A 25591-nucleotide genomic window follows, 5' to 3' on the forward strand; every position below is an offset into this window, starting at 1 on the left:
ACTAGTGGGAAAGACTGAAAAAGACAAAATAAACAGACGGAAACAGCAACAAAAACAGGGCAATAGAAAAATAGAGAAAACTACAAGGGGAGGTGGGGTGAGGGATCAGAGATTAAATATCAAGGCAAATGAAGCTAGAGCTGGGGACATCAGCCCGGAGGGGTCACGCATTGCCTCAGACAGGAAGACATGAGAGGCATCATCAGTGAGGGCAGCCAGTCACGCTGAGAAGAACCCTGGGGTAGATTGTCTTCCAGTGAGTGACAGTGAGCTCTTAGTATGTGTGGAGAGCAGGGATGAGGGAGAAAGCACGGGCTTTGAGACCAGGTCTGGTGACGGACGGGGTTCAGGTCACACAGATCCGTATAAAGCAGGGGACCCTGGGTATTGTTCAGAGGGAAGAGGTATAGAATGGTCAGTTGTACGTCACAAGATTCCTGCCAGCTAACGGCCGGTGGGGAGCAGTGCAAAAGGTAGAGGCGTCCTTTCAGAGAGGCCCCGCAGGCTGTGGGGGGCCAGAGAGGACTGGAAGACTCCAGGTGCACGGTGGAGGGAGAGTGGACAAGCCTTGCCTGCTGGTTGGGGGCGAGGACTGAGACGTGAGGGAAAGGAATGGCCTCCCAGCCTGCAGCCTGGTGCCTAAGACGAGGGCGGAAGGCTGTCAGAGACGGCTGCTCTGGCTCTCCTAGCCTGCTCTCCATCCTTGGATCTCTGCTCCAGGCTGTTTCTTGGTGCTGAGTCCCCTCAGGTTTTTGTTTTGTTTTGTTTTGTTTTGGTGGTGTTTCATGCTGCTTTCATGGACGCTGCCTTTTTTTCTGAGTCTGTCTTCAAGGTCTCTGGTACTTTCCTCTAACTTTCCCTTTCAAGAGCAGAGCCTCAAGGTGGGAATTCTCCTGTTGGGAAAGGAGGAAGTCATTTCTGGTCAGAGACTCCTGGTGATGCACTGTAGAGCCTGCCCTCGGGTCTTTTGCCTCTCTGGGACACCTTAGGACTTGGGTGAGGTTTCTCTAGCAAACTTTCCTTCTCTCATCGTGGCTACCAGAAAAAGTCCCAAGGAGCCCCACTCCGGCCGAGGCAGACCGCACCATGCCTCACCCACACTGTACCTCTGTGCTTTAATATTGAAGTCTTAGGCCTAAGGAGGCAGGCAAAGCATCCCAAGGAGGCTCACAGCCTAGTAGACGAAGCAGAGGAATAATTACAGATGGCCCAGGGAAGAGCTGGTTTATTCTGTAGGGAGTCATCGCAGAGCTATTACCAGAGTTATCTTTAGAGCCTTCAGTCTTCTGAGTGAGTGGATTTCTGCGTCCAGCATGCACAGAGAAGGCTGTGTAGTGATGATGGGAGAGGGCCCAGAGGGCCAGGCTGCACTTGGACTTCTGTCTTAAGACTTATTTTTAATTTATGTGCATGGACGTTTTTACCTGTATATCTGTCTGGGTACCATGTGTGTGCCTGGTGTCTGAGGAGGCCAGAAGAGGGTGTCATGTCCCCTGGAACAGGAGATGGTTGTGAGCCATGATATGGGTGCTGGGATTGAAACATGGGTCCTCCAGACGAGCAGCCAGTGCTCTTAACCAGCTCCCACTCACAGATAACTTTTTGCAAAAAGAATCAGCATCTCTTAGCTAGAGCGTCTCTGTGGGTTGACAGGAGAACTCAAGCCAGCTTTAGCAACATTATGGAGTCTGCTAGCTTATATAACCAAAGCATGGGTACGTGCTTGAGATGGGGGCATGACGTCATCCCTAAGGGGTCAACAACTCACCCTCACCCTCACGATCTATCCACTCATGAAGATCCGATACCCTCATCACACAGATTCTTCCCATTGAATACTGAGTCCAGGGACTCTCTAGCCACCCCAACCCCACCCCCGCATACATCCCCAGGGATGCCCTCTACCTGACCCCGGGCAGGGGCTGCTTACATGCCTTATTCTTCCTACTTATGCCCAAGAAGTTCCAGAAATGGGTTAGTGGTCCAGCAGGTGCAGCCTGCCCCCTGGTGGCTGAATATTAGGAGTTCCTTCCCTTGTCAAGCTAGGTGTCCTTCTTCCAACTACTAACCAGCTCCTTGGGCTAGTTCACCGCCAGAGAGGGTCCAGTTCGTCTCTTCTTTATTCCGTCCAGCTGCTGTGATTAACATGCCTGTTTAGCTTTCCTCAGAGCTTGGACTGAAGGGTCTGGGAACTTGAGGGAGGGTCTGGAGAGGACAGAGAACAGGATCCAGAGTGATGTGTTCTGTTGACATCAGCCTCAGGATGAGATCCGCCAGAGTGGATGGCTGGCCATTGGCAAAGAAGAAAAATGTGGCCGGGCCGATGAGCACAGGGCCTGGGGGGAGATTTGGTTTAAAGCCATTTGGGAAGTGTTTGGAAAACCGGGGATATTCCAAATATATCTGGAAAGCAAAGAGGAAGGTATAGCCTTTCCCACACTGCCTCCAAAATCCCAGATCTTTCCTACCAGAGAACTCGGGTACAAGAACGGCTCCCTAAAAACCATTGAGTCAGGAGAGGACGTAACTCCACCCTGAACCCCTATTATGACGGAATACTCCTGAGTAGAGTGAACCCCATGTGCCCTCAACCCAGCAGTGGCTTTGAGTCCTAAAAGATCAAGGGGTCCACACTGATTTCACGGCTGGTCCCCTTGAGGTGGGACCTCACATGTAATGCCCCCGCCACACACAAACGCTGGGTCGTCCCAGGCTACTGATAAAAAGCAGCCGTGCACACACAGCCTCATGCGTGTGGTTTGGGGTGTTGGTGTGCACGTGTGGCCCTAGCTGGGAAGACTGCCACCCTCTATAGTCACTCACCATGGGCTTTGACAGGAGGCTGCCTATGTTAACACCGCCTGCTGGCACCAAGCCCACGGGCGGGGCCCCGGCCAGGCTGGCCTGGTAAGAGACAGGCACCTTGGCACATGCAGCCACAGGCTCAGCTGTACACAGGCTCACAGACGTGCCAGGGCACCAGGCACACGTGACGAGACTTTCTGCCCAGCTGGTTTTTCTGCGTTGGCACTGCCTGTTCTTCACCGTCTTCCCTACCGGGGCCCCCAGGTGTCTGCCGGGACAGCGCTGCAACTCCTCCTGCTCCATTTGAACGCAGCTGTCTGGGTCTCAGATTTAATTTGTGGGTGACGTTAGGTCTCTATGGGGGCTTCATTTCTGCTTTGCATAGCGGTTTCTTCAGAGGCCTGTGTGGTAAGAGGCTGGGGCTGAGGCTGCGGGCTTCCTCTCACATTCGTGCTCACGCCTCATTAATCACTCCAGCACACGTGCCCATATACTGCCGTGCACACTGTCAGTGGCCCTGCGTGCATTGCTAACCGTGATTCTTAGGTGAGGCCCCAATCCCAGCAAGCAGTCACTGGCGGCCCTGCTTGGTGCAGGTGTTCCTTTGCCTTGGGGGGCCTCCCTGCAATCCGTGCCTGAGAGCAGGCTGGCTAGGGTGGACAGAGAGGAGGTGGGCAAGGACTTGAAGAGATGACAGGTAAGTGGTTTCCTGCCTCTCAATCTTGCTTCCCTAATCCAGACAATGATCCATAGCCCAGAAGCTTCTGGAAGTAATACAACACTGAAGAGAATTCCTGTCCTGGTCTGAGCTTTGAGATGGGAACAAAGAAGTTAAGTTTATGGAAATTCTGGAACCATTAAAATGTACTTGCAAAATACAGAATCAAAATATTTTGGGAGAAATGAAAATCCTAACCAGACTGTTTTGGCTAGACCTTGGGAGTTCCTCAAACTCCTGTAGGCCGGGCTGTCCTCGAACTCTCTCTGTAGGCCAGGCTGGCCTCGAACTCAGAAATCTGCCTGCCTCTGCCTCCCAAGTGCTGGGATTAAAGGCGCGTGCCACCAAACTTGTTTTTACTGTATGCTGTGACTGTGAGTCCTTGGCAGGGAGGAGAGACTGACAGCCATCCTGCTGCTTATATACACAGAGCTCTGCCTGAGCAGCATGTATCTCTGCATGTGTCTCCAAAGACAGTCCCTTGGCTGCAGGAAATCGGTTCCCGTAGGGAAGGTCCAGCCTGAGGGTCAAGCAGAGGGGATCTCTATCTGTTTAAGGGTTCATAGAAACCCATTGCAGTCACCATGTGGGGGAAATCCATCACCTACTGGGTCTCAGAGTGACTAGGTCTCTCAGTCAGTTCTAGAAATGGAGTCACAGGGCTGGGGGCCACTCCAGACCAGAGCGGGTTCCTTTGGACAAGTTATTTGTCACAAATATGATGCCTCTATAATTCCTGTTTCTGATTTTCTTTGGGTATGCCCCTCATCCAGTCCTCCTGCAAGCAACTACACACTTCTAGTTTAAATTCTGGAGTGGGGGGGAGAGACAGAGACAGAGAGACAGAGACAGAGAGAAAGAGAGACAGACAGAGACAGAGACAGTGAGAGAGACAGAAAGACAGTGAGATAGACAAAGATAGTGAGAGAGAGAGGAGAGTTGATCCATTTGACTTAGTTCATGACATCTGACAAATTAAACTCACACAAACCATCATTCCAAACAGAAAGCTAGGGTGGCGATGGCCCAGGGGTTAAGAGCACTGACTGCTCTTCCGGAAGTCCCAGTTTCTGTTCCCAGTGCCCGTGTAGCAGCTCACAACTGTCTATAAATGCAGGGGATCTGATAGCTTCTTCTGGTCTCCGCTGGCGCCATGTGTGCACATGCTGCATGGACAGACAGACAGACACTCACATGTACATACAAAAACCAAATACCAGCTAGATGCACAAGTCAGTCCATGCTTGGTGGGGTAGCCTGGCACGCACTGTGCAGTATCACCTGGGCTGCTGGCCACTGGCATCATTTTACACATGCCAGACGAAGCCAGTAGGCACGGAGAAACCTACGAGCGCTTCTGCCGGCCGTCTCCTGTTTTCTGTACTGATGCTTGAAGCTTGTGGGGACTTGCTGACCCTGAGAACACTTCTCCTTCAACTTCGCGGCATGGGTCCTAGATGGCAAACACCTCACCTGTAAGGGCCTCTTCCATGTGTGTGGCACCAGTTGGGAGGGCATCCTCGGAGGCATCTTCTTGGTCAGTCTCTGTGGGCAGTGAACCCAGTGCCAAATTGTTCACGGCCCCCACATGGAGGCCATGCCTCACGGTTTGAGAGGAAGGATATTGGACAGCCTCCTTCAGGCTGTTGTTTGGCTATTCCCCATTCTGTAGGAAGAGAGATTTGCAGAACACAAGGGCATGCGACCATCCGAAGTGTGTGCACTGCCTGCCCTGTGACAGGAATACTGGACACCCGGAACCCTGGAAGCTTCTGTCCAAATAGCTCCAAGCCCACTTCTAAGACTGGCCTGTCCTCACTGGATCTGTCTCTTGAGGGCAGATCACACCATTGGGAAGGACTGGCCAAAGGGTAGTTAGTGAGTTCCAGTGACTGGGTCAGAGGCCAAGAGGCACCCCGAGGAACCTCGTCCTTTTAATTCTGAACCTGAATTTCTGGCTTCATCAGACTGTATAGGATAAAAGAAAAATTGAGCAAACAGGACCCCACAGGGCACACAGTTGGCCCGTCTTTGTTCTCTTGTCTTACAGTGGGTTTTAGGGGGGTAACTCGGCCCTTAGCAATCTGAGGTGTGTGTGTGGGGGTGCGTCTGAGACAGAGAGAAAATGCCCCCTGTTTTGGATAGAGCCTAAGGCAGCTGTGCCTGTGAAAAGCTCTGTCCCTGGCTTTTGTTTACATGTCCTATATAAGCCAGAAGTGACCAATAGTAGGTTTTAAAGTATGTTTGCATGAGTGCTTGTGTGTGTGTGTGTGTGTGTGTGTGTGTGTGTGTTATATTAAGGCTATAAGTCAACACCAGGTGTCTCCCTCAATAGCCCCCTATGGGATCTTTTCTAATCAGAGTCTTTCATTGAACCCTTGAGCATAGTATTTTGTTTGTTTGGTGTTTCTCTGTGTAGCCGCCTTCTGGAACTAGCTCTGCTGACCAGGCTGATCTTGAACTCACAGAGTCCTGTCTCTTCCTCCAGAGCACTGGGATTAAAGGTGTGTGCCACCACTGCCTGCCCAGCTTGAGCTCAGCATTTTCTTTAGATCCACTGAACTGCAAGCCCCCTGGAGGGTAGAGGCAGGGACCCTCCTGCCTCTACCCTCCAGCCCTGGGATTACAGGTACGTGCTGCCACACCGGGTTTCTTCACAGGGTTTTGGGAGGGCAGGGTCTGAACTCGGGCCCTCAGGTTGTACAGTCAGCCACCTGCCTTCTTTTCTGAGACAAGCTGTCCAGACTGGTCTCAAGCTCAACATGTAGCCCCGAAGGACCCGGACTTCTGATCCTTCAGGTTCTGTTCACCATGCCCAGTTGACCCGGAGCTGGGGACGGACCCCAAGGCCCGGCGTATGTCAGGCAAGGGCTCTACCACCTGGGCCGCACGCCCCGCGTGGCAGTGGTGATTCATAGATGAGGGTCCGAACTTAGCGAGGCTAAATGGCTTCCTGGGTCACACGGTGAATGCAGGGCCAGGTATCTCCCATCCGGCTGGGAGTCCGCTGTGCCCAGGAAGCTACTCTTGCATCTTGCCTAAGCCCCTGCAGCTGTCAATCACTGCGCTTAAGGTTCAAAGGCTCAGGGAAGGGCTCAACCTGATTAACCTGAAGAGCAGATGGATCTGATAGGAAGCTAGGAAATTATTTTGGGGTAAACATCAAAGCAAGAAGCTGGGTGCCGGAATGCCATCTCGGCAGTTCTCAGACAGAGGTTCGAGACACATTACAACCCCTCAACTCTCACGCCATCTCTCTCTCTCTCTCTCTCTCTCTCTCTCTCTCTCTCTCTCACACACACACACACACACACACACACACACACACACAGGCTCTCTTTGTAGCCTAGGCTGTCCTTGAACTCTATCTGTAGACCAGGCTGGCCTTGAATTCAGAGATCCACCTGTTGCCGCCTCCCAAATGCTGGGATTACAGGTGTGTTCGGCCAATGCCTGGCTAGCCTATTGTACATGGTGAATTTCAGGGCTTCACGGTGAGACCTTGTATCAATGACAACACTATTGAAACGTAATGAAACAGGCCCAGAAGCTGGCTCAGCGGTTAAGAGCATGCTAGGGATGCTCTCCCAGAGGACCTTGGTTCAATATTCAGTGCCTAGAAGGAGGCTTACAACCACCTAGATCTTCAGAAGCAGGGGGGCCTGATGCCCTCTTGTGGCCTCTGTGAGTACTGCATGAACTTGGTTCAAAGCCATAGCGCCTGCACAACACTCATGCATATAAAATTAAGTTAAATTAAAAACACACACACACACACACAAAAGCAACAACAACAACAACAACAAAAACTCTCATCATGAATGGAGGGAGATGCGTCTGTCCTGGGCGGTGTGGCATAATATTGTCAGCTGCTGAGATGGACACTTTTTTGTTTATTTTATTTTTTTCGAGACAGGGTTTCTCTGTATAGCCCTGGCTGTCCTGGAACTCACTCTGTAGACCAGGCTGGCCTCGAACTCAGAAATACACCTGCCTCTGCCTCCCAGAGTGCTGAGATTACAGGCGTGCGCCACCACCGCCCGCCTGAGATGGACACTTTTTAATGTTATGGATAAAAGATGTGAAAGCTAGTTTGGTAGCTACCTGCTCACTGGGCCTCGGTGTCTTTAGCAACCCTCCCGGCTGGAGATGCTGTATCTACTGTGTGGTTCCCAGGGACACAGGAAGAGCTAGGGAGAATTGCCAGCCGATGAGACTCCGCCTCACAGGTACTCTTCGTACTCTGCTTTGCACATACTGCCCCGCCCCCTGACTAAATGGCTCTTGCCCGCTCTTCATCATCTTCACCTGCCAGCAGCCCTGCCCTGAGCTGGGCTTTGGGATTTCCCCACGAGCAGGAAGAGCAGTTGCGGGCCAGGAGACCCCTCGAAGGTCTGCAAACAGGGTTTACCTCCTCCGGGCTTTGGCCAGTGACTGCGCCCCCCACGTGCTCACAGGGGCTCTCACAGAGAGGCTCCTGCCCACTCGCATTTCCTTTCTTCTCAGACCGGAGCCTCAGCCTGAGCTGCCAACAACACCGATTCCTTTCTGATAGTGACACCATTTTCCTCCGGGGCTTTCAGCTTTCGGATCGCTTTTCTCCTTTGTTTGCATACGCTGCTTTCTTCAGTGGGCCCTGAAAGGTTAAGGTATTTCCCTCGGGTGCTGTGCATGGCTGAGATCAGAGGCCAGGAGGCCAGACTGATGCTCGCACCTCTGTGGGGCCGCGAAGGAGCTGCCTGCCTTCTGCAGGGAAAGACTGGACTGCAGCTTCTTGCTTGCTTTGTGAAAATTCCCATTCTCTAGGGCCAGGGCTGCTTGTGGATCCAACGGTTTTATTGCCAAATTGATTATTTATGTAAGAGCTGCCGCGCTTCTTCCTGGTGCTAAAGTCAGTGTAAAAGTTCCAGAAACATAAAGCATCGTACATCGGTATCAGTCGTTATCAGCGGGACTGAGGAGCAGCGAGCCGCCCGCCTGCCCGCGCCCGGACCGGGTGAGCTCCATCCATCGTGGGCCGACTGCCCGCCGGCCGAGGCTGCTCCTGCCTTCTGCTTTCCCGTGAACACCGCAGACTCAGCCCATCTTGCTACTGTGGGCTCACTTTTTAATTTTAGATTTTATTTTATTTTTTTGATTCTCTAAATAGGTTCCCCCTGGGTGACCCAGGCTGGCCCACAACCTGTGAGGATCCTCCTGCCTCAGCCTCTTAAGTGTTGAGGTTACAGGCTTGAACCTCGATGCTTACCTGCCTTGTTTATTAGCCAGTGACCAAAGCCTGGGCCTTGTGCTGTGCCACTGAACCACACCCATCCGCCATGTAAAAAGCAGAGTTGTAGGAAGATTGCAAAAAATATAATCAAGCTGTTTCTGTGAGCCCTTTAGCGAGATTTCCCAAATAATAATTTCGCATTTCCTTAGCCTGCTCCTCTTTCAGTCGCTGGAGAGTAGAGCGTACTTGAAACAAAACGGACCCGTCTCTTACATAAGGGGATGCAGCGATCAAGCCAGGAGATTAGAGACCCGCCTTACACACTCTGCCGCGTTCCTCCATCCACCCCATTCTGTATCCAGAAGGGACGACTGGCTTCTGATCTCGGACCTGATTTCAGACTGTTCCGCTTTGTCCTGTACTTTCTTTTACTCTGGGATGCTTTTCTGTCTCTTGTCTCAGGACTGGCAGTTTCCAGCATGTCTTTCAGGGTGACCCTCAAGCAGTGTGGCCTGGTCTAGCTTTCCTCGTGGTTAGCTAAGGTTGTGCGCTTGGGCATGTGGATAGCCCACAAGGAGCACGGAGTGGTCTCTGGACATTATCTGAGTGGCTTTGTGGCATTCACGTCTGAGGTTACCTGAGGTTGCTTGGGTGAGCCCGCCTCTTGAAGCTTTCTCTAAGTCTTGCCTGCTGCATTTGGAACTTATTCTTGATTAAATTATTTTAATATTTCTTTTTTTAGTGTGTGTGTGTGTGTGTTCATAGGAAGGTCAGAGGACAACGTTTGGAAGCTAGTTCTTTCCTTCTACCCTGTGGCTTCTGGGGATTGAACTCAGGCTCTCAGGCTTGCCTGCAAGTCTCTGTTACCCACTTAGCCATCTTGTCAGCCCTAGTTTATCTCCCTCCCTATTTTTGCATTGGTTGGTTTAATGGATCTGAACTCTGGGTCCTCATGCTTGTGTGGCAAGTACCATCTAACAAGTCACTTCTAGAGCACCCTCCTTATCCTCCTCATCACCACCACAACCACCACCATCACCACCACCACCACCATCACCACCACCACCACCATCACCACCTCCACCATCACCACCACCACCACCATCACCACCTCCACCATCATCATCACCACCTCCACCATCATCATCACCACCTCCGCCATCATCATCACTATCATCAACTGTCTTCCCATGTATCCCTGGCTAGGCTAGTACACATAGCTACTACTACACAGACCAGGTTGGCCTCAAAATCATGGAGATCCTTCTGCCCCTGCCTTCTAAGTGTTGGGACTAAAGGCATGTGCCACCACACCTAACTTTTTTTAAACACAACACACACACACACACACACACACACACACACACACGAGAGAGAGAGAGAGAGAGAGAGAGAGAGAGAGAGAGAGGTTTGTTTTATCTTATGTGTATGAGTATTTTTCTTGCATGCATGCATGTGTAGCATAAGTGTGCCTGGTGCTCTTGGAGGCCAGAAGAGGGTGCTGGATCCCCTGGAATTGGGTTTACAAGTGGTCGTGAGCCACCACGAGGGTGTTGAGAACTGAGCCCGGGTCCCCTGCATGAGCAATAAGCACTCTAACAGCTATGCTGAGCCGTCTCTCCAGCTCCAGGACTCTTAATGTTTAAAGATGTTACTTTGCAACATCTGAAATGGGAGACGTCATATAAAACTCAGGTCTGACGGTAGACATGCTGAGTCTTACTGTCTACAGTACAGCGGCTGTTGCTATCAGTCAGCACACCTAGAGGCAGCTCCTGGGTTTAGGTAGTCCACTCCTGCCTCGCCATCAGAGAGCCTTGCCCAGGAATACATCATGTGATGTGATGCTTTCTTTCTCGTCTGCATGGGCCTTGCCTTTCCACACACCCCGGCATGCAGAGCCAGGAGCCACTGCTGTCTCTGTGCTCTTCCCTCTGTGTCTGTCTCCTACCCTCTGACCTTCTCAGAGCTAAGATCCCTGTGTGGCATCTGTGTTGGTGGCACTGCCTTTAAATGCTCAAGAAAGAGTGTTCTGGGCCCAGGGGATGGCTGGGTCAGTAATGTGCTTGCTGGGAAAGTCTGAGGGCCCGTTCAGAGTTCAGGTCCTTAGCACTTATGTGAAAGCCAGGCACCCTGGCGTGCATCTGTGAACTTAGTTCTGCGGAGTGCTGTACATGGCTACCCTCTGAGAACAAAAGACACTTCCTTCATCAGGGTGGGAATGCGATGTGATGATGTAATGTGATGATGTGATGATGTAATGTGATGATGTGATGATGTAATGTGATGATGTAATGATGTAATGTGATGCTGTGATGTGATGATATTTTGTGATGATGTGATATGATGATGTGATGTGACGATGTGATATGATGATGTAATGATGTAATATGATGATGTAATGTGATGATGTGATGATATTATGTGATGTGACGAGTTGATGTAATGTGAGGATGTAATGGGATGTTATGATATAATGTGATGATGTAATAGGACGCGATGATGTAATGATATAATGTGATGATGTAATTGTGTGATGCAGTGACTTGCAAGAGACCCGGAGACAGGAATGTAGACTGTAGGTGTCCCCTTACAGAGCCAGGTATGAGGATAGTCAGTGGACCCTCACCTGATATCAGTGTTTCCCTCATGATCTGCCCAGCCAGTTGGATGTAACTCTGCTTTAGTTGCATGTGGCTCTGTGATCTTGGGAGGTAATAGAATGTACAGGCTGGAGGAGGTTAGCTGAGGGTACTCAGTATATGTGGCTACGAGGAACTGGCACCCATTCTGGGAGAGGAATTCTCAGCGCAGTCGCATTGCAGTCCTCTATGCTCTGTAACTAAGCCTGATAAACTCGCTGGTTCCCCACAGAGAACTTTGGTTTGCTCTTTGGATCTTCTGAGGAGAGTTATATGTTGTTTACAGCTTCCCAGAGAAGGAATTCCTGCACAGGATGCTCACTGGTCAAACAGTAGAGAGAATATCTTATGTACTGTATGGATACATCACTTGCCAATAAAAACCTATGGCCTATAGGAAAGGGTAGAGTAGAAGGTGGGATATCTGGTAGGCAGAGAGGATTCTGGGATAGAGCCAGGCCTGGGAGGATTTGGCCCTGGGGAACCCTAAGGAAGAGACGCATGGAATCTGAGCAGAGGTAACCTGACACTTGGCAAAACTTAGGTTAGAATAAATGGGATTTTAACTTATGAGCTAATTGGAGAACAAACCAAAGCTTATGGCCAAGGTGTTTGTAAATATGTTTTGAGTCTCATAGTCATTATTTAGGGAGCTTGGTGCTGGGAGGAAAAACACGGCAATTAACAGTCTTGCAAACAGTGAACACTGGGGGTTCACTGCCTCAGACAAAACCAACCAACCAACCAACCAAACAAACAAACAAACAAACAAACACAAGAGGAAGTGGAGGAAGAAGACACAGATGTTGAGCTCTGGTCTCAACATGCATGAATGTGTAATTTATCCACATGTACACGTATACACATGTGCACATGTACACTTGTACACATGAACACATATATGCATACACACATGTACAAGTGCAGACATGTGCACATATACACATGTTCACATGCACATATGTACACATGCACACATGCTCACATGCACACTCGAACACACGCACACTGCTCACATGCATACATGCACACATACACAAACGCACAGTGCATACATGCAACATATATGCATACACACATGCATACTTGCACACATATACACATACACACATATACACATGCCCACAAGCACACATGCTCATATACACACATATACACATGCCCACAAGCATACATGCTCATATGCTCACATGTACACACATGCACACATGCTCATATATATATTTATGTGTACACACGCACATGTACACATGCGCAGAGGCACACACAGAAAGAATATCCCATGCCCACTCTTAGCCATTCAATTTATTGTCTCATGGTACAAATATCACTAAATGGACTCAAGTTTGCCTTGATCACATCTGTTTATCCAGGCTCTGAGCAGGGTACTTTGGGCATAAATGACACTAGGTCAATATTTTGTTCAGTGAATACATGTTTATAGATAGGAAATAAATGGTCAAAATGTGTTCTCCATAAAGCAATGGAAAATATATCAGCTACCACTGGCATATTATGGTATTAATATTGGCAAATGTCTATAGTAGTAACATTACTATAATAACTATATAAAACATATATAGTTAAAGAACTATATAAGCCTATAGCAGCTAATAGTCCAAAATGATAGTGGAAGAAGCCATCAAACTCCACAGCCACAACTACCCAGCTACTCCCTGGCATTTCTGTTCTCTCGATAGAATAAAATACACTGTGCTTGCTAGCTCTACGTTGACAGAGAAGACAATGAAATATGTCTGCACTCTTCTAATCTCGCACCAGATAATCTCAGAGAGCACTTTACAAATTGACAGTAAATAAACCACTGCTCCCTGTGGAGAGAGAGCACAGATCCCATGACTGGATGGCGACGCCACCGCCACAGGGGATGGCCCACCACATGCATTGTGGTGACCTGAAGGACTCCAGCTAGGGACATTTTCAGTGGGATTTAGCAAAGAAGTAATCTTAGCGAGTAACTGTAGATGTACATTGATAGAAAGCCAGATCTTCTAAACTACGGAGCCACGAATTTGTGTCTTCGTTGAGCATCCTAGATCTTACGTACTGCAAGCACCCAGCATCAGGCACGTGATCCTTATAAATAAAGTCGTTTGGAAACAGAAAATTCATTAAACAGAGTGCTGTGATCTAATGAAGTGGATGGGTGGATTTGGATTTGACATCGAAAGTATTTTAAATCAGGGGCTGGGAGAATAATTCGAGCTGGCGCTGTGGAGTAGATAGTTCTGGACGTGAGCAAACTCAGCGGTTTCCTTCATAGTCTTCCTAATTTATAGCTTTCTCTCCTCTCTCTCTCTCTCCCTCCCTCCCTCCCTCCTCCTCCCTCCCTTCCCCCCTCTCTCTGTCTCCTGCCCTCCCTCCTTCTTTCATTTTCTTTCTGGGATGGTAGAAGTTTGTTTGGTGTCACTGGATTCTTGAGAAAGAACTCAGATGCAAGGACACACCCTTGCAGATAGCTGATAAATGCCGACATTTTTAGTAGGCAAAATCCTGTGTTTGGGCTGGAGAATTGTCTCACTGGGTAAGCATGCATACAGCTCTCCCAGAGGACTGGAGTCTCTCAAAGTACTGGGTTCACGGCACCCAGGTTAGGTGGTTCATAACTGTCTGGAACTCCAGTTCCAGGAGACCAGATGTATACACACACACACACACACACACTTGTAATCCCAGCACTGGGGAGCTGGAGCTTTGTCGCTGGGCAGCCTAGACTTATCTGTAAACTTCAGGCTAGAGAGAGAGACCCTGTTCCAATCAAAACAAGGTAGACGGTGAAGAAAGACAATCGAAGTTGACCTCTGACCTCCACATGCACACACACACACACACACACACACATGTGCACCTCCCCAAACACACATACATGAAAACATTCTAAGTGATAGGCTCTGGGTACCAGCTAAACATCTGTGAACACATGTAATGCAATCTATATTAAATGTGGCATGACGTCCACCCATATTTCAGAATCAAAGAGTACCTCTGTTGAGATTATGTGGCATTTTTAAGGTTAACATTTTTGTAGTTGGATGAAATCGTAGAGAATCTTCTGCTTCAGGGACTCTCAATGTGGTGCCTTTAACCTTGGCGGTGGGGAACAAGCCAGGAATCAGAGCAGAGGACGGCCCCACTTCAGCGGAGCGTTTCACTATTTCTTCAGACTTCTCTACAACTTGAAACAAATGTCTTATTTGAAATTAGATTTCGTAAGCTTATGGTTGGAGTATTTTATTTAAAAAACAAAAACGAAAACAAAACCTTTGATTTCTCTTTGCTCTCCCTAATTGCTTAACTTAATTTCTTGATTACCGCTGTTCCCTGGCACTATTTCACTGAAGAATGTTGAGTTCCTGGAAACACCCACACACATCAAAGGAGGAGGACTGCAGTGACGCATTCTGACCGCCAGAGGGCAGCTGGGAGACGGCTTTCTTCATTGACCAGCTCAGGGCTGGGGGCCCCCTTTAGGGATTCAGGCCTTTGAAGTGACAGGGAGGCTAGTAAGTATTTGGGAGAAGTTGATTAAACTGTCAGTACAAACCAGACTCTATTTCCCAACGCTGTTGCAATTCGCCGAGGGATTGGAACGTTACTCAGGAAGCTCTTAGCCTTCTCTGGTGAGAAACTCCCCATGACTGTCAACAGTTCTGTTCTGGCCGGAAAGCTGGAGGGAGGGACTTGTGGCGAGGTGCCTCTGCTGCCACCATAGGATCGTAGGTTTGGAACTCCAGCAGTTAAGGAGCTGCGTCAGCTTCGGATGCATCGGATGACCTCTCAGGGTGGATTCCCCAGGTTCAAACTTGGGCCTTGGCTCTAGCGGTAGCCAGCTCGTCCCTGTCAGTTCTACTGCACCCCTCAGTGACACCGCGCGCTCGCGGAAGGTCTTGCCTGCTCTTAGCCGGTAAGCCACCGCGCCAGGCCTCCATTTGGCTGTCGTTGTCTTATTTTGTTTTTAAGATTACTCACTATGTAGTCTGGGCTGGTCTTGAACTCATGACCTCCTGTCTCTGCTTCCAGGTGCTGGAATGACAGATGATGGGTGTGTGACTACATGTGACTTCTGACTACCTCACAAGTGTCAATCACCTTTATCTTGATATTTCAGGCATCACCTGGAGGGGCTCTTCAATAGAAAAGGAAGATTTATTTATTTATTTATTTATTTATTTATTTATTTATTTAATGTATGTGCGTACACTGTAGCTGTCTTCAGACACACCAGAAAGCGGCATCAGATCCTATTACAAATGATTGTGAACTACCATGTGGTTGCTGGGAATTGAACTCTGGACTTCTGGAAGAGCAGTCAGTGCTCTTAACCGCTGAGCCGTCTGCAGCTCAGAAGAGGAAGCTTTAATTCATCTCCGGGATCTTGGGTTACTGAATCCCTCCCTACTTCCTGTCCCATTTATTTATTTATTAAATATATTCTGAGACAGGTTCTGACCATGTCATCCTTGCTGGCCTCAAACACCTTATGTGGATCAGGTTGGCCTCGAACTCACAGAGTTGTGCCTCTCTCTCTCTCTCTCTCTCTCTCTCTCTCTCTCTCTCTCTCTCTCTCTCTCTCTCTCTCTCTCCTTCCTGATCACAGGTACAATGTGACCAGATGCCCCAAGCACCCGCTGTTGTGCCTATCCCACCATGACAGGCTGGACCCTTAAATAATGAACCCAAATAAACCACGCCTTCAGTGGCTCTTGTCGGGGAATTTTGTTTCGGCCTAAGGAGAAGGAGCTAATACTGGATCCACGAAGTATTGAGGGGATACTCCAGCAGCCCGAGGCGGGATTTCAGAACCAGGCGTGCTAGAACGAAGGCGCAGTTAGGGAGAGACAGGATAGCTACCGTCCCGACCCTGCGGACAGTGCCAGGAGCTGAAGGGCTTGTCACTTGGTCACTTCTGATTGCTGCGGACAATTTAATGAGGAGGAGCACGCAGCTGGATCTACATCCTGGGCTCAGGGCAAGTTCAGGAAATGAGACTCTTGGCACCGCGATTGAGAGAGTCTGCCTCCCAGTCCCCAGACAGACTGCCAAAGGTCAGCGTCGGAATCCTGTGGGTTGTCAAGTTGTAAAATCTTCAAATCCACAAATGTCCACTGCTGCGATGTCACTGGTAAGGAGTGAACTCTCTTAGCCTGATAGGGGCAGGTCACGTCCGTTGGAGTTGGGTGACAGATCCCGTCTTCCATATGCACTGTCAGGAAGTCAGAGCTTGTAATACATGCTGTGCCTACATGGGCAGCATCAAACCACACCCCAATAATGGCTGCTGCAGATGTTAACCACGCACCAGTGCAGCCTGAGACGGAGCTCCCTCTCCCCGTCAGCACGCTGGATCACACAGGTTCCAGCACACAATTAGTCACAAGCATTACATCAGACAAATTTTACTACACAGAGTGACTGCCAATAGCGACATCTGTAGCATCGTCATTAATAAAAACCCTCGACCAAAAGGCAGCTCTGGTGGATGGAAATCCTAGAGGGAGTAAGTGATGTTCATAAATGTTACCCTGGTGTACATGTGTTACACATACTTTGCTTTCAGGCTTTCATCTGTGTGTGTGTATGTGTGTGTATATATGTATGTATGTATATGTGTGTATGTATGTATGTATGTGTTATTATGTAGTCCAGATTGATCCCAAACTCCAGGCTATTCTCCTGCCTCAGCTTCCCGACTGCTGGCATTACAGGTGTGTGTGTGTGTGTGTGTGTGTGTGATGACGCCTGCCTCTCAGAATGTTGTATCTACTCAGTAAACCTCATTTATTTATATGTATGGGTGCTTTGCCTGCGTGTGTGTCTGTGCACCATGTGAATGTCTGTTGCTTGTGCAGGCCAGAAGAGAGTGTCAGATCCCACAGTACTGGAGTTATAGATGGCTGTGAGTCACCATGTGGGTGCTGGGGACTGAACCCCTGGGTCCTTTGTAGAAGTGGCCAGTGCTCTAACCACTGAGCAATCTCTTTAGTCCCACTGGTAAATTCTTGATAGGGTAGATGAGAATTTCTTAATCTTGATGCAAGAAGTTACTATATTTTCCTTTTATTATTTTTACTATTATTGCACTGTAGTGTTCATGCATGGTATGTGCTTGTGTTGTCGTGTGGGGGCACACAGGTGTATGAGTGCACACATGTATGGGTGCACGGGTGTGAATGCACAGGTGTGTGGAGGCCCCGGGTTGACATCAGTAATTTACTCTGATGGCTCTGCCTTATTCACTGAGGCAGGGTCTCTCGGAGCCAGGGCTCCCCAATACAGACTAATCTAGCCAGTCGCTTGCCACTGCCTCCTGAGCCCCGAATTACAGGTGGGTGTGGCGCCCACTCAGAATCTCTCACTCTCACTCTCACTCTCACTCCCCGCAGGCACTCTTGGTCCTTTATGTGGTAAGCACTTTAACTTCCCCATGGGTTTCCTTTCCTCCTTCCCTTTGTCCCTCCCTACCTCCCTCCCCCTCTCCCTCCCTCCCTCTCTCCCTCCCTGCCCTTCTTCCTCCTTTGGCTCTCCTTCCTTCCTTCCCCCTTCCTTCCTTCCTTCCTTCCTTCCTTCCTTCCTTCCTTCCTTCCTTCCTTCCTTCCTTCCTACCTTCCTTCCCTCTCTCTCTTTCTCTCTCTCTTTCTTTCTCTCTCTCTCTCTTTCTTTCTTTCTTTCTTTCTTTCTTTCTTTCTTTCTTTCTTTCTTTCTTTCTTTCTTTCTTTCTTTCTAGAATTTGGTTTTTCTGGCTGGGTATGGTGGCTCACACCTTTAACCCCAGCACTTTGGAGGGCAGAGGCAGGTAGATTTCTATTAATTAGAGGCCAACCTCATCTACCTACATTCAGAGTTTGAAGCCAATCAGGGATATATAGTTAGACCGTGTCTCAAAAATAAAAACAAAACAAAAGGCAAACAAACAAAATTAAAAAAAATTTGTGTGTGTGTGTGTGTGTGTGAGAGAGAGAGAGAGAGAGAGAGAGAGAGAGAGAGAGAGAGAGAACATGCACATGTGAAGCCAGCAGAAGGCCCTGGAACTGGAGTGACAGGCAGTCCTGAGACTTCTTTCTGTGTTCAGAAGCACATTCAGCCCCTCTGCAAGAGCAGCACACACCTCACCTTGAGCCATCTCTCCAGCCCCCAATTAGATTAAATAAAGCAACTATAGATATACAGCAAATATTTGAAAATGAAAGACAAAACACTGAGGGCTGCTGAGAAGGTTCAGTAGGTAGAGAGGCTTGCTGCCAAGCCGGACAACGAGAGTTCTGTCCTCGGAGCCTGATAGGAGAGAAAAATTTCTGTGAGTTGGCTGATGACTTCCACATGTATGCTATGGTCTACATGCCTGCTAGTTGGCATGCATGTATGCACACACGGATACTAAATAAATAAACAAATGTAATTTTTAAAAAGTTGAAACACTGTATTTGCAAATTACTGTTGAAATGGCAAGATTATAAAGCATTCTAAGCCCAGCACTGAGCTGGGGTGGAAGCCCTGGAGAGGGTGATTAACATGAAGACTGAGCCCTAGATCAGCCAAGGAGAGGAATCGGGGTGGAGTGCCTCCTTTCTGTCTGTCTGAGACAGGAAATCCCAGTGGCAAGGTGGAGTCACAAGTCATCTCCTGCTGCCCCTCCAAAGGACACCAGGCAGGGGCCAAACTAGAACTCCGGCCTCAGGACAGGAGGCGACTGCTCTGGAAGTCTGACTGCTCACCAGCTGGGTGGGCCTCGAGCCTCGGGACTTAATTTAAACCAGCACCAGCTAGTGAGCCTCTTGGACGTCCTGCGAAGCAAATGGAAACTTTCTGGGGGAAACCATTTCAAATTCCAACAGATTCGTTCTAAGGAAGACGAGAAACGGTTTTAAAGTTAACAAAAAAATATGAGGGAAATAGACGTGAATTCAGAAGCTGTGGGGTGAGCGGCAACAGAGGCCTCAGCTCTCAGGAGTGGGAGTGGCGTGCGCCTCAGGAAAGCTTTGTATGTTTAAAGAAATGAATTCTAAGCATGTTTGTATCGATGGAAAAAAAAAAAGCTAGGAATCACCCAGGTGGATTCCAAAAGAATCAAATAGACATCACAGGTGAAAATTACGATTACTGGTCAAACAAACAGAAACCCTCCTGACATCCTGAGGAGAATGTGTTGCAACCATTGAGTATCATGAAGGGAACGTGTGGAAGGCAGGTTGGTGGAGGAATGACAAACCACAGGTAACAAAATGCGGACCTAAAGCTAGATGCCAAGGGTATGGTGTTTACTTAAAATTCTACTTCTCTGCACACTTAGTTTTCTTTTGCTGTTGTTGTTTTGTAGTGAAAATGTTACATATACACCCCCCCCCACACACACACACACCTACCCACAAAGCAGAAGTTCAGTTTCACGGCCTTGCAGGGGTCAGGGGTCAGTGGCCTATAAAATGGCAGTCCCCTGTGCATGGAGGTACGCAACTGATTTTATTACTTCACAGGTCAAGGCAGGAGGATTTCAGGGCTGGGCTGGCCCAGGCTACACAGAATCATCAACGAACGAATGAATGAATGAATGAATAGATGAATGAGCCAATCAGAAATAGGCATTCTACCCCTGGCCAGGACGGTCGAGGATGGAGGCACTGTGTGGTGTGGCGCAGAGCACAGGGCCCTGTGGAGCTCTGAATCCCACCCTGTAGAGGAAGGCATGGGCTGGCCTTGGAATGGATTTGCTCTGCCCGGTCCATGGGTGGTCCATTAAAGCCCCAAGGCCTGATTCCAGATGGGAGCCTGGCAGGGTGAAGGCAAATGCTCTCTGCGGGAACACATGTCATCGTGGGCTTCAAAGAATTACCACAAAGAATTTCTAAAGGAAGTCACCAACCACTGGCCAACAGTAAATAACTAATGAACTGCATGAGAATGGTGGCCCATGACCATGAATGAGTCCTGAGAGGAAAAAAAAGAGCTGCCAGCCCCCGTGTGTGTGTGTGTGTGTGTGTGTGTGTGTGTGTGTGTGTGTGTGTGTGTATGTGTGTGTGTGTGTGCATGCTTAACCGCAGAGCCGGCTCACCAGCCCTTGGGTGAACAATGACGGCTAGGCTATAGAGAACAAACTCATACACGTGGACATTGTGATTGATGGACTAGGAAGCAAAACCCAGACTTGATAGAGCCAGAATATGTTTCTTGAAAACAAGCAACATATTAGGTAGATCGTTGTTAGTAATATCTAGGGAAAAAAGAAAAAATAATCCACAAATTAAAAGTAAGTGTGATAGGAACGAGGCTGTAACTAGCAAATAGAGATTTAAAATCTAAGAAAACTAAAGTGTCTAGAGATGTGCAAGAGGGTGGACAGAAAGCTTACAGGGGGCTGAGTATGTTAGCACAGCTGGCGGGATCTTGCTCGGAAGGAGAGTCCTGCCTTCCAAAAGCCAGATGTGGTGGTGCACACTTGCAATCTTAGTACTCTAGAGGTAGAGGCAGAAAGATTTGGGCTATCCTTGGCTACACAACAAGTTTGATGATAGCCTGGGCAAATGCTTAATGACTTACATTACATACATGTGAAGAGGTCTGCTTGTGATGAGGAACACGCCCATTTCTTTGGGCTGAACTTCTCTCTAGACAGACAGACACCAGGTCCAGCCCCAGGCAGGCAGGCAATACACATAAAGTGTCCACATTATGTCTTAAGGGTCGTTCAGCCCCATCGTGTGGGGTGCTCCCGTGGGAGTCGGCAGCCCTAGGTGTGCTCTTTAGCACCCACATTGCATTATATTGCGATTCCCTCTTCAGGCCCTCACAACATTCTTAGCTGCAAAGAAATTACAGACAGACACGCTGGGATCATTTGAAGCCATATTTTGTTTTATTCTAAACAGTTTTGTAAACCTGGCATCTCCCAAACAGTGCAAGTGATTCAGAAGTGACTGCAGAATTAGGCATGAACTCACAGACACAGCGAAGGAGGACAGCCCTCTCACACCAGATCCTCCCAGGCAGTGTGTGTGTGTGTGTGTGTGTGTGTGTGTGTGTGAGTGTGCACCTCAGCAAGGCTGCAGACATGCAGACAGCAGCGGTGCCTGCCTTGCAACAAACCACTCAGAAAGCTTAAGCTCACACCTCCAACCGCGCGCACATCAAACAAAGCAAACCAAACACTTTAATAGATTGAAATGCAGATCAGCCCTAGAGAGCGCCACACCTCAGGGATTTATTCAACTCTCCCCTGGTGCAGAAAACCCAGAGGGCCTTCTAGAAGGCTCGCTTGGCCCCAGGGTCTCTGCAGAGCCCTTCAGTCATTATCATAGAACATATACTCCCCCACCTCAAACCACATCTACTCAAATTCTCTGTTCGCCAGGAAATCATTGAGAATATTCAGTTTCTGCCTTTTGTTTACTAAAGGGAGGCCCCCCCTAGTGATATTTGGGGGAGGGGATACTAGGGAATAAACCCAGTGCTTCCCCTGTGTCCGGCAAGCACTCTGTCACTGAGCTGCACCCTACCCCACCCATCAAATGACAATGCTTTGTAGTACCTCTAAATCTCAGGAAGTTGACATTGGGCATTCCTTTCCTAGGTTTATGTTTCCCAGGTAATCAGGTATAAAGCGGTCTCATCCTTAAATAAATGTGAATAACATTTCCACACTGGGGCTCAACAGGTAGAACACAACAGGGGTCATGGGTCACTGGGGTGTCTTAGCAGTATGCTGTTTACTGCGAATCCCCTTGCCTTTGGCTTTAGCAGGTCATGTGATATTTGGTGCACGGGGGTGGTGTGGGTGCAAGGATGGATGGACAGAGGACTAGGATGGACGACTTCATGCAGCCTGCCAAACCACTGGGCTCTGAAGTGCTTTCCCAAAGCACCACCCGAGACCTTAGCGACGGGGACACAGGGTGTGTGAGGTCAACTGACCCTGGTCCCTCCAGCTGGTGTTCTCGTGTGTCTGCGTTTCATAGCCGCTCTGTGGCAGGGCTCACTTTGGGGATGCTCTAGACTTTCTTGAGCTGGTTAAAACCACAGAAGACACAACTGAAAAACAGAAGCAGAAAAATGGTAGCGCCCTGGAGAATGGCTACAGAATGAACTCAGAGGCAGGCGAAAGCCCAGGCTACCGCAGCAGGCTCTTAAAAAGAATGTTCCAGAAAGAGGTAGCACAGACACATCAGCCCACCTGTGCACTTTTCCTGCTCACCTGCAGAAGACTGGCATGGAGATGCTGAACTACCCAGCAGAGAAAATTCCAAGACAGTGCTCCACCCCCTTCCCTGCCTGTGTCAGGCAGCCACACCCCTAGCTCTCAACATCAGCAGATAGGCAAAGTGGCCTCCTCTCCCCTAAGGTGCCTTTTAGGATTTGCTATCAGATATACCGCTTAGTTTTCTTAAAATCTGCCTTCTGAAGTAGTGACCTTCTGAGCACATGACTATTCATGGCATTTCACCGTTTGAGAGCAGGCACAAGTGGCCAGATTCCAGCTGACTCTGCCCTCCCTGCCTTCCACGCTTTCTCAGGTGCGGCTCTGCTGGCTAGCTGAGGTGTATGCGTGAGTCACCCTCCACTAACGCACCCATACCCTTGGCAGGAAGTAAGCCAGTGGGGACAGATGCATTTTGGCTATAACTGCAGATGGTTCTGTAGTGGTCTCACCACCTAAGATTCTCAATTGATTAAAGGAAACCACAACACGAGTCACAATCACAGGACAGCTGCAAAGGGGGTTCATGAAGAATCCACTCTGCACCTATTGTGGGATGGCTTATCACCCTGAGGCACGAGGTGACTGTTTTCAGGGGATCCACCAGCATCCAGCACAGTACCGGACCCACAGACCAGCATGTACATGGCTGGTAAAGCCAAGACTTCTTTCCTTATTTCTTCTGATAAAACTTAAGACCTAACTGTGCACTGGTTTCCTGGGCTGCTCCTTCCTTGTAGTGACCACTGTCTCCATTCCAGGGTCAGACGCAATGTTTGACTTCCAGGACCAACTTAGACTTATGGCTTTTTGGGTTACCCAAAACTGAAGGGAGCATTCCCTCATGTCGGGGAAGGGGCACCAAAGCTCTTGGCTCTGAATTCATTGCATGATTTCTGGGTCTTACTTGAGGGTGCCCCTGAAGTTCTCCTCTAGAGGACAGAGTCATCTTGTCAGCAAGAACTAAGGGCAGAAAGTTTATATCCCCTGCAGGTGTGGGATCAGGTTCCTGAGCCTGACTTGCCCACTCGATCTAACTGGTTTGAAGCCACCTCGTGGACTGTCCCCCTGAAGGGACAAACGTTGCCTGGCTCCCCATACTTTCCTGTCTTCTTGTATTCTCAACTTCCTCACTGTTAACCTTCTGGGAAGACTTCCTCAATAAATTATTTACACCCAAGTCCTATTTCAGGGTTTGACTCTTGAGAATTCCACCTAAGACATAAACACAAATTGTGTCGGGTGATCCTCTCTGGGAAGGTATCTGCAGCACCACCAGTTGGGGACAGCAAGAGTGACAGAGGAAATGGAGAGCTCCACAAGGTAACAGCTTACACACAGAGACACAGGTCTTTGCTGAAAGAGCAAAGCTTCAGTCCTGGGCTTTGAACTCTGGCATGTTGTCTGGGATGAGATGCTATTCTGAGGTTGACCAGTTGTCCATCCAGCACTTGCTGACTCCAGAGGAGGATTTAGTGCCTGCTGCATGCATCAGGGTGGCACAGAGCATCTACTGGGAAGAAACTAGGCTTTCCATCCCAGTTCCTGCCGAGAATCTCCCAGTGAGAGGTCCATAAGAGAAAACACTGATACTTCGAACTCTCTGAACTTGACTCCAGGTGGTAACAATGGGGAATAAAAGTCTTAGGTGGTCTTGTCCATATCCTTGGTGCCTTTGCAGTGCTTTCCAGCTTGGCGGATTCATTTCACAAGGTTTCCTCAGTTTGATCTGCAAGTTTTTCTTTTTCTTCTCTAGCAATAAGTTCCAAAGTAGAATAAGTTCCTTCTCTTTTAAAATTTGTATGCAGGTACATGTATTTCCAAGATTTCAGTGCTTGAGTGACTTATAGAACTATTTAATAGAAATAATAAAACATTGATACAAATATAAAGACATGATCAATATAAAAGGCTTACATTTATAAAAAATACTTTTAGGTAACAGTTTTCCCCTGAGGGTTGACCACACAATGTATCCATAAATATTGCTTTGCTCTGCAGCTTGTCTTTCCAAAGTTCTGAGTTCATCTTGTGAAGGGGAGTGGTGGTGGCCCCAGTCATGTGACCTGGCTGGAGGTGGCCATCTCAGGTCGGCACCGGGCTTGGCAGGATGAGGAAGAGAACAGCATCAGTGGGGCCTCCGAAAAATCTGAGGAAGATTTCATTCTTCCAAATATGGAAGATACAAAGATCAAGGACCACAGGCTGGTGATGGGGACATGAGGGCATCACATGACTGGCATGGCGGGTCACTGGTGATGGGGACAGAGGGCATCACATGGCTGGCATGGCAGGTCACTGGTTTTTCTGGACCCAGTCCCAACCATCTTCATTCTCTTTCCGATTTTTCTCAGCTTCAATGATTTCTTTGTACCTTCTGCGGAAGAAGCCCATCTGAAAGACAGAAGATGCTCTACGTTAGGACTGGATTTGGATGCCAAGGCAGCCTGAGCTACAGGGAGGCAGGACCTAGCCCTTCCCAGGGCTAGGGATGCTAGAAGAATGTCTTGGGTCACCATACTGACTTCCTGAAGTCCATCTTGCAGCAAGCTCACGTGAGCTGCTGGAACTGTGTTACCACAGCATTGGGTGCTGGAGAACACTGTCTATTGGAGATGATTCAAAGGTATTTGGAGCAGCAAAAGAGATAAACATGTCAAAGAGTCAAGTTTGAAAAAGTTGCATTCTTCCAGACATCTGTGATAAGGTGTAGTATAGCAAAGAATCTGACCGATCATGGGAGAAGCCACCGTTTTTTTAGTTGAATTGTTGTTTTTTCCCCTGCATATGTATATATATGTATATATGTATATGTGTTTGTGGGTATATGTGTTTGTTTATATATGTGCATATATGTTTATATGTTTATGTGTACAGGTGTGTGTGTTTATGTGTGCATTTTGTCTATGTGTATATGTATGTTTATTTGTATATGTATTCATGTGTATATGCATATATCTATAGATATGCATGTTTATGTGTATGTTTGTGTATATATCTGTATATTT

General features: G+C 48.6%; 1 protein-coding gene across 2 annotated transcripts in view; it reads right to left on the minus strand.

Annotated features, from left to right (window-relative positions):
• Positions 1–21223: 21223 nt before the first annotated feature.
• Itga9 (integrin subunit alpha 9) overlaps positions 21224–25591 on the minus strand; it is a 292483-nt gene continuing 288115 nt past the window's right edge. For both annotated transcript variants that reach the window (XM_052187013.1, XM_052187014.1), the window contains exon 28: positions 21224–24977. In XM_052187013.1, the coding sequence (XP_052042973.1) occupies positions 24879–24977 (99 nt within the window). In that variant the 3' untranslated portion in view covers positions 21224–24878. The remainder of the gene's footprint in view (positions 24978–25591) is intronic.

This window comes from Apodemus sylvaticus, chromosome 7 (assembly GCF_947179515.1).
Source record: "Apodemus sylvaticus chromosome 7, mApoSyl1.1, whole genome shotgun sequence".
In the NCBI taxonomy this organism is placed as follows: Eukaryota; Metazoa; Chordata; class Mammalia; order Rodentia; family Muridae; genus Apodemus; species Apodemus sylvaticus.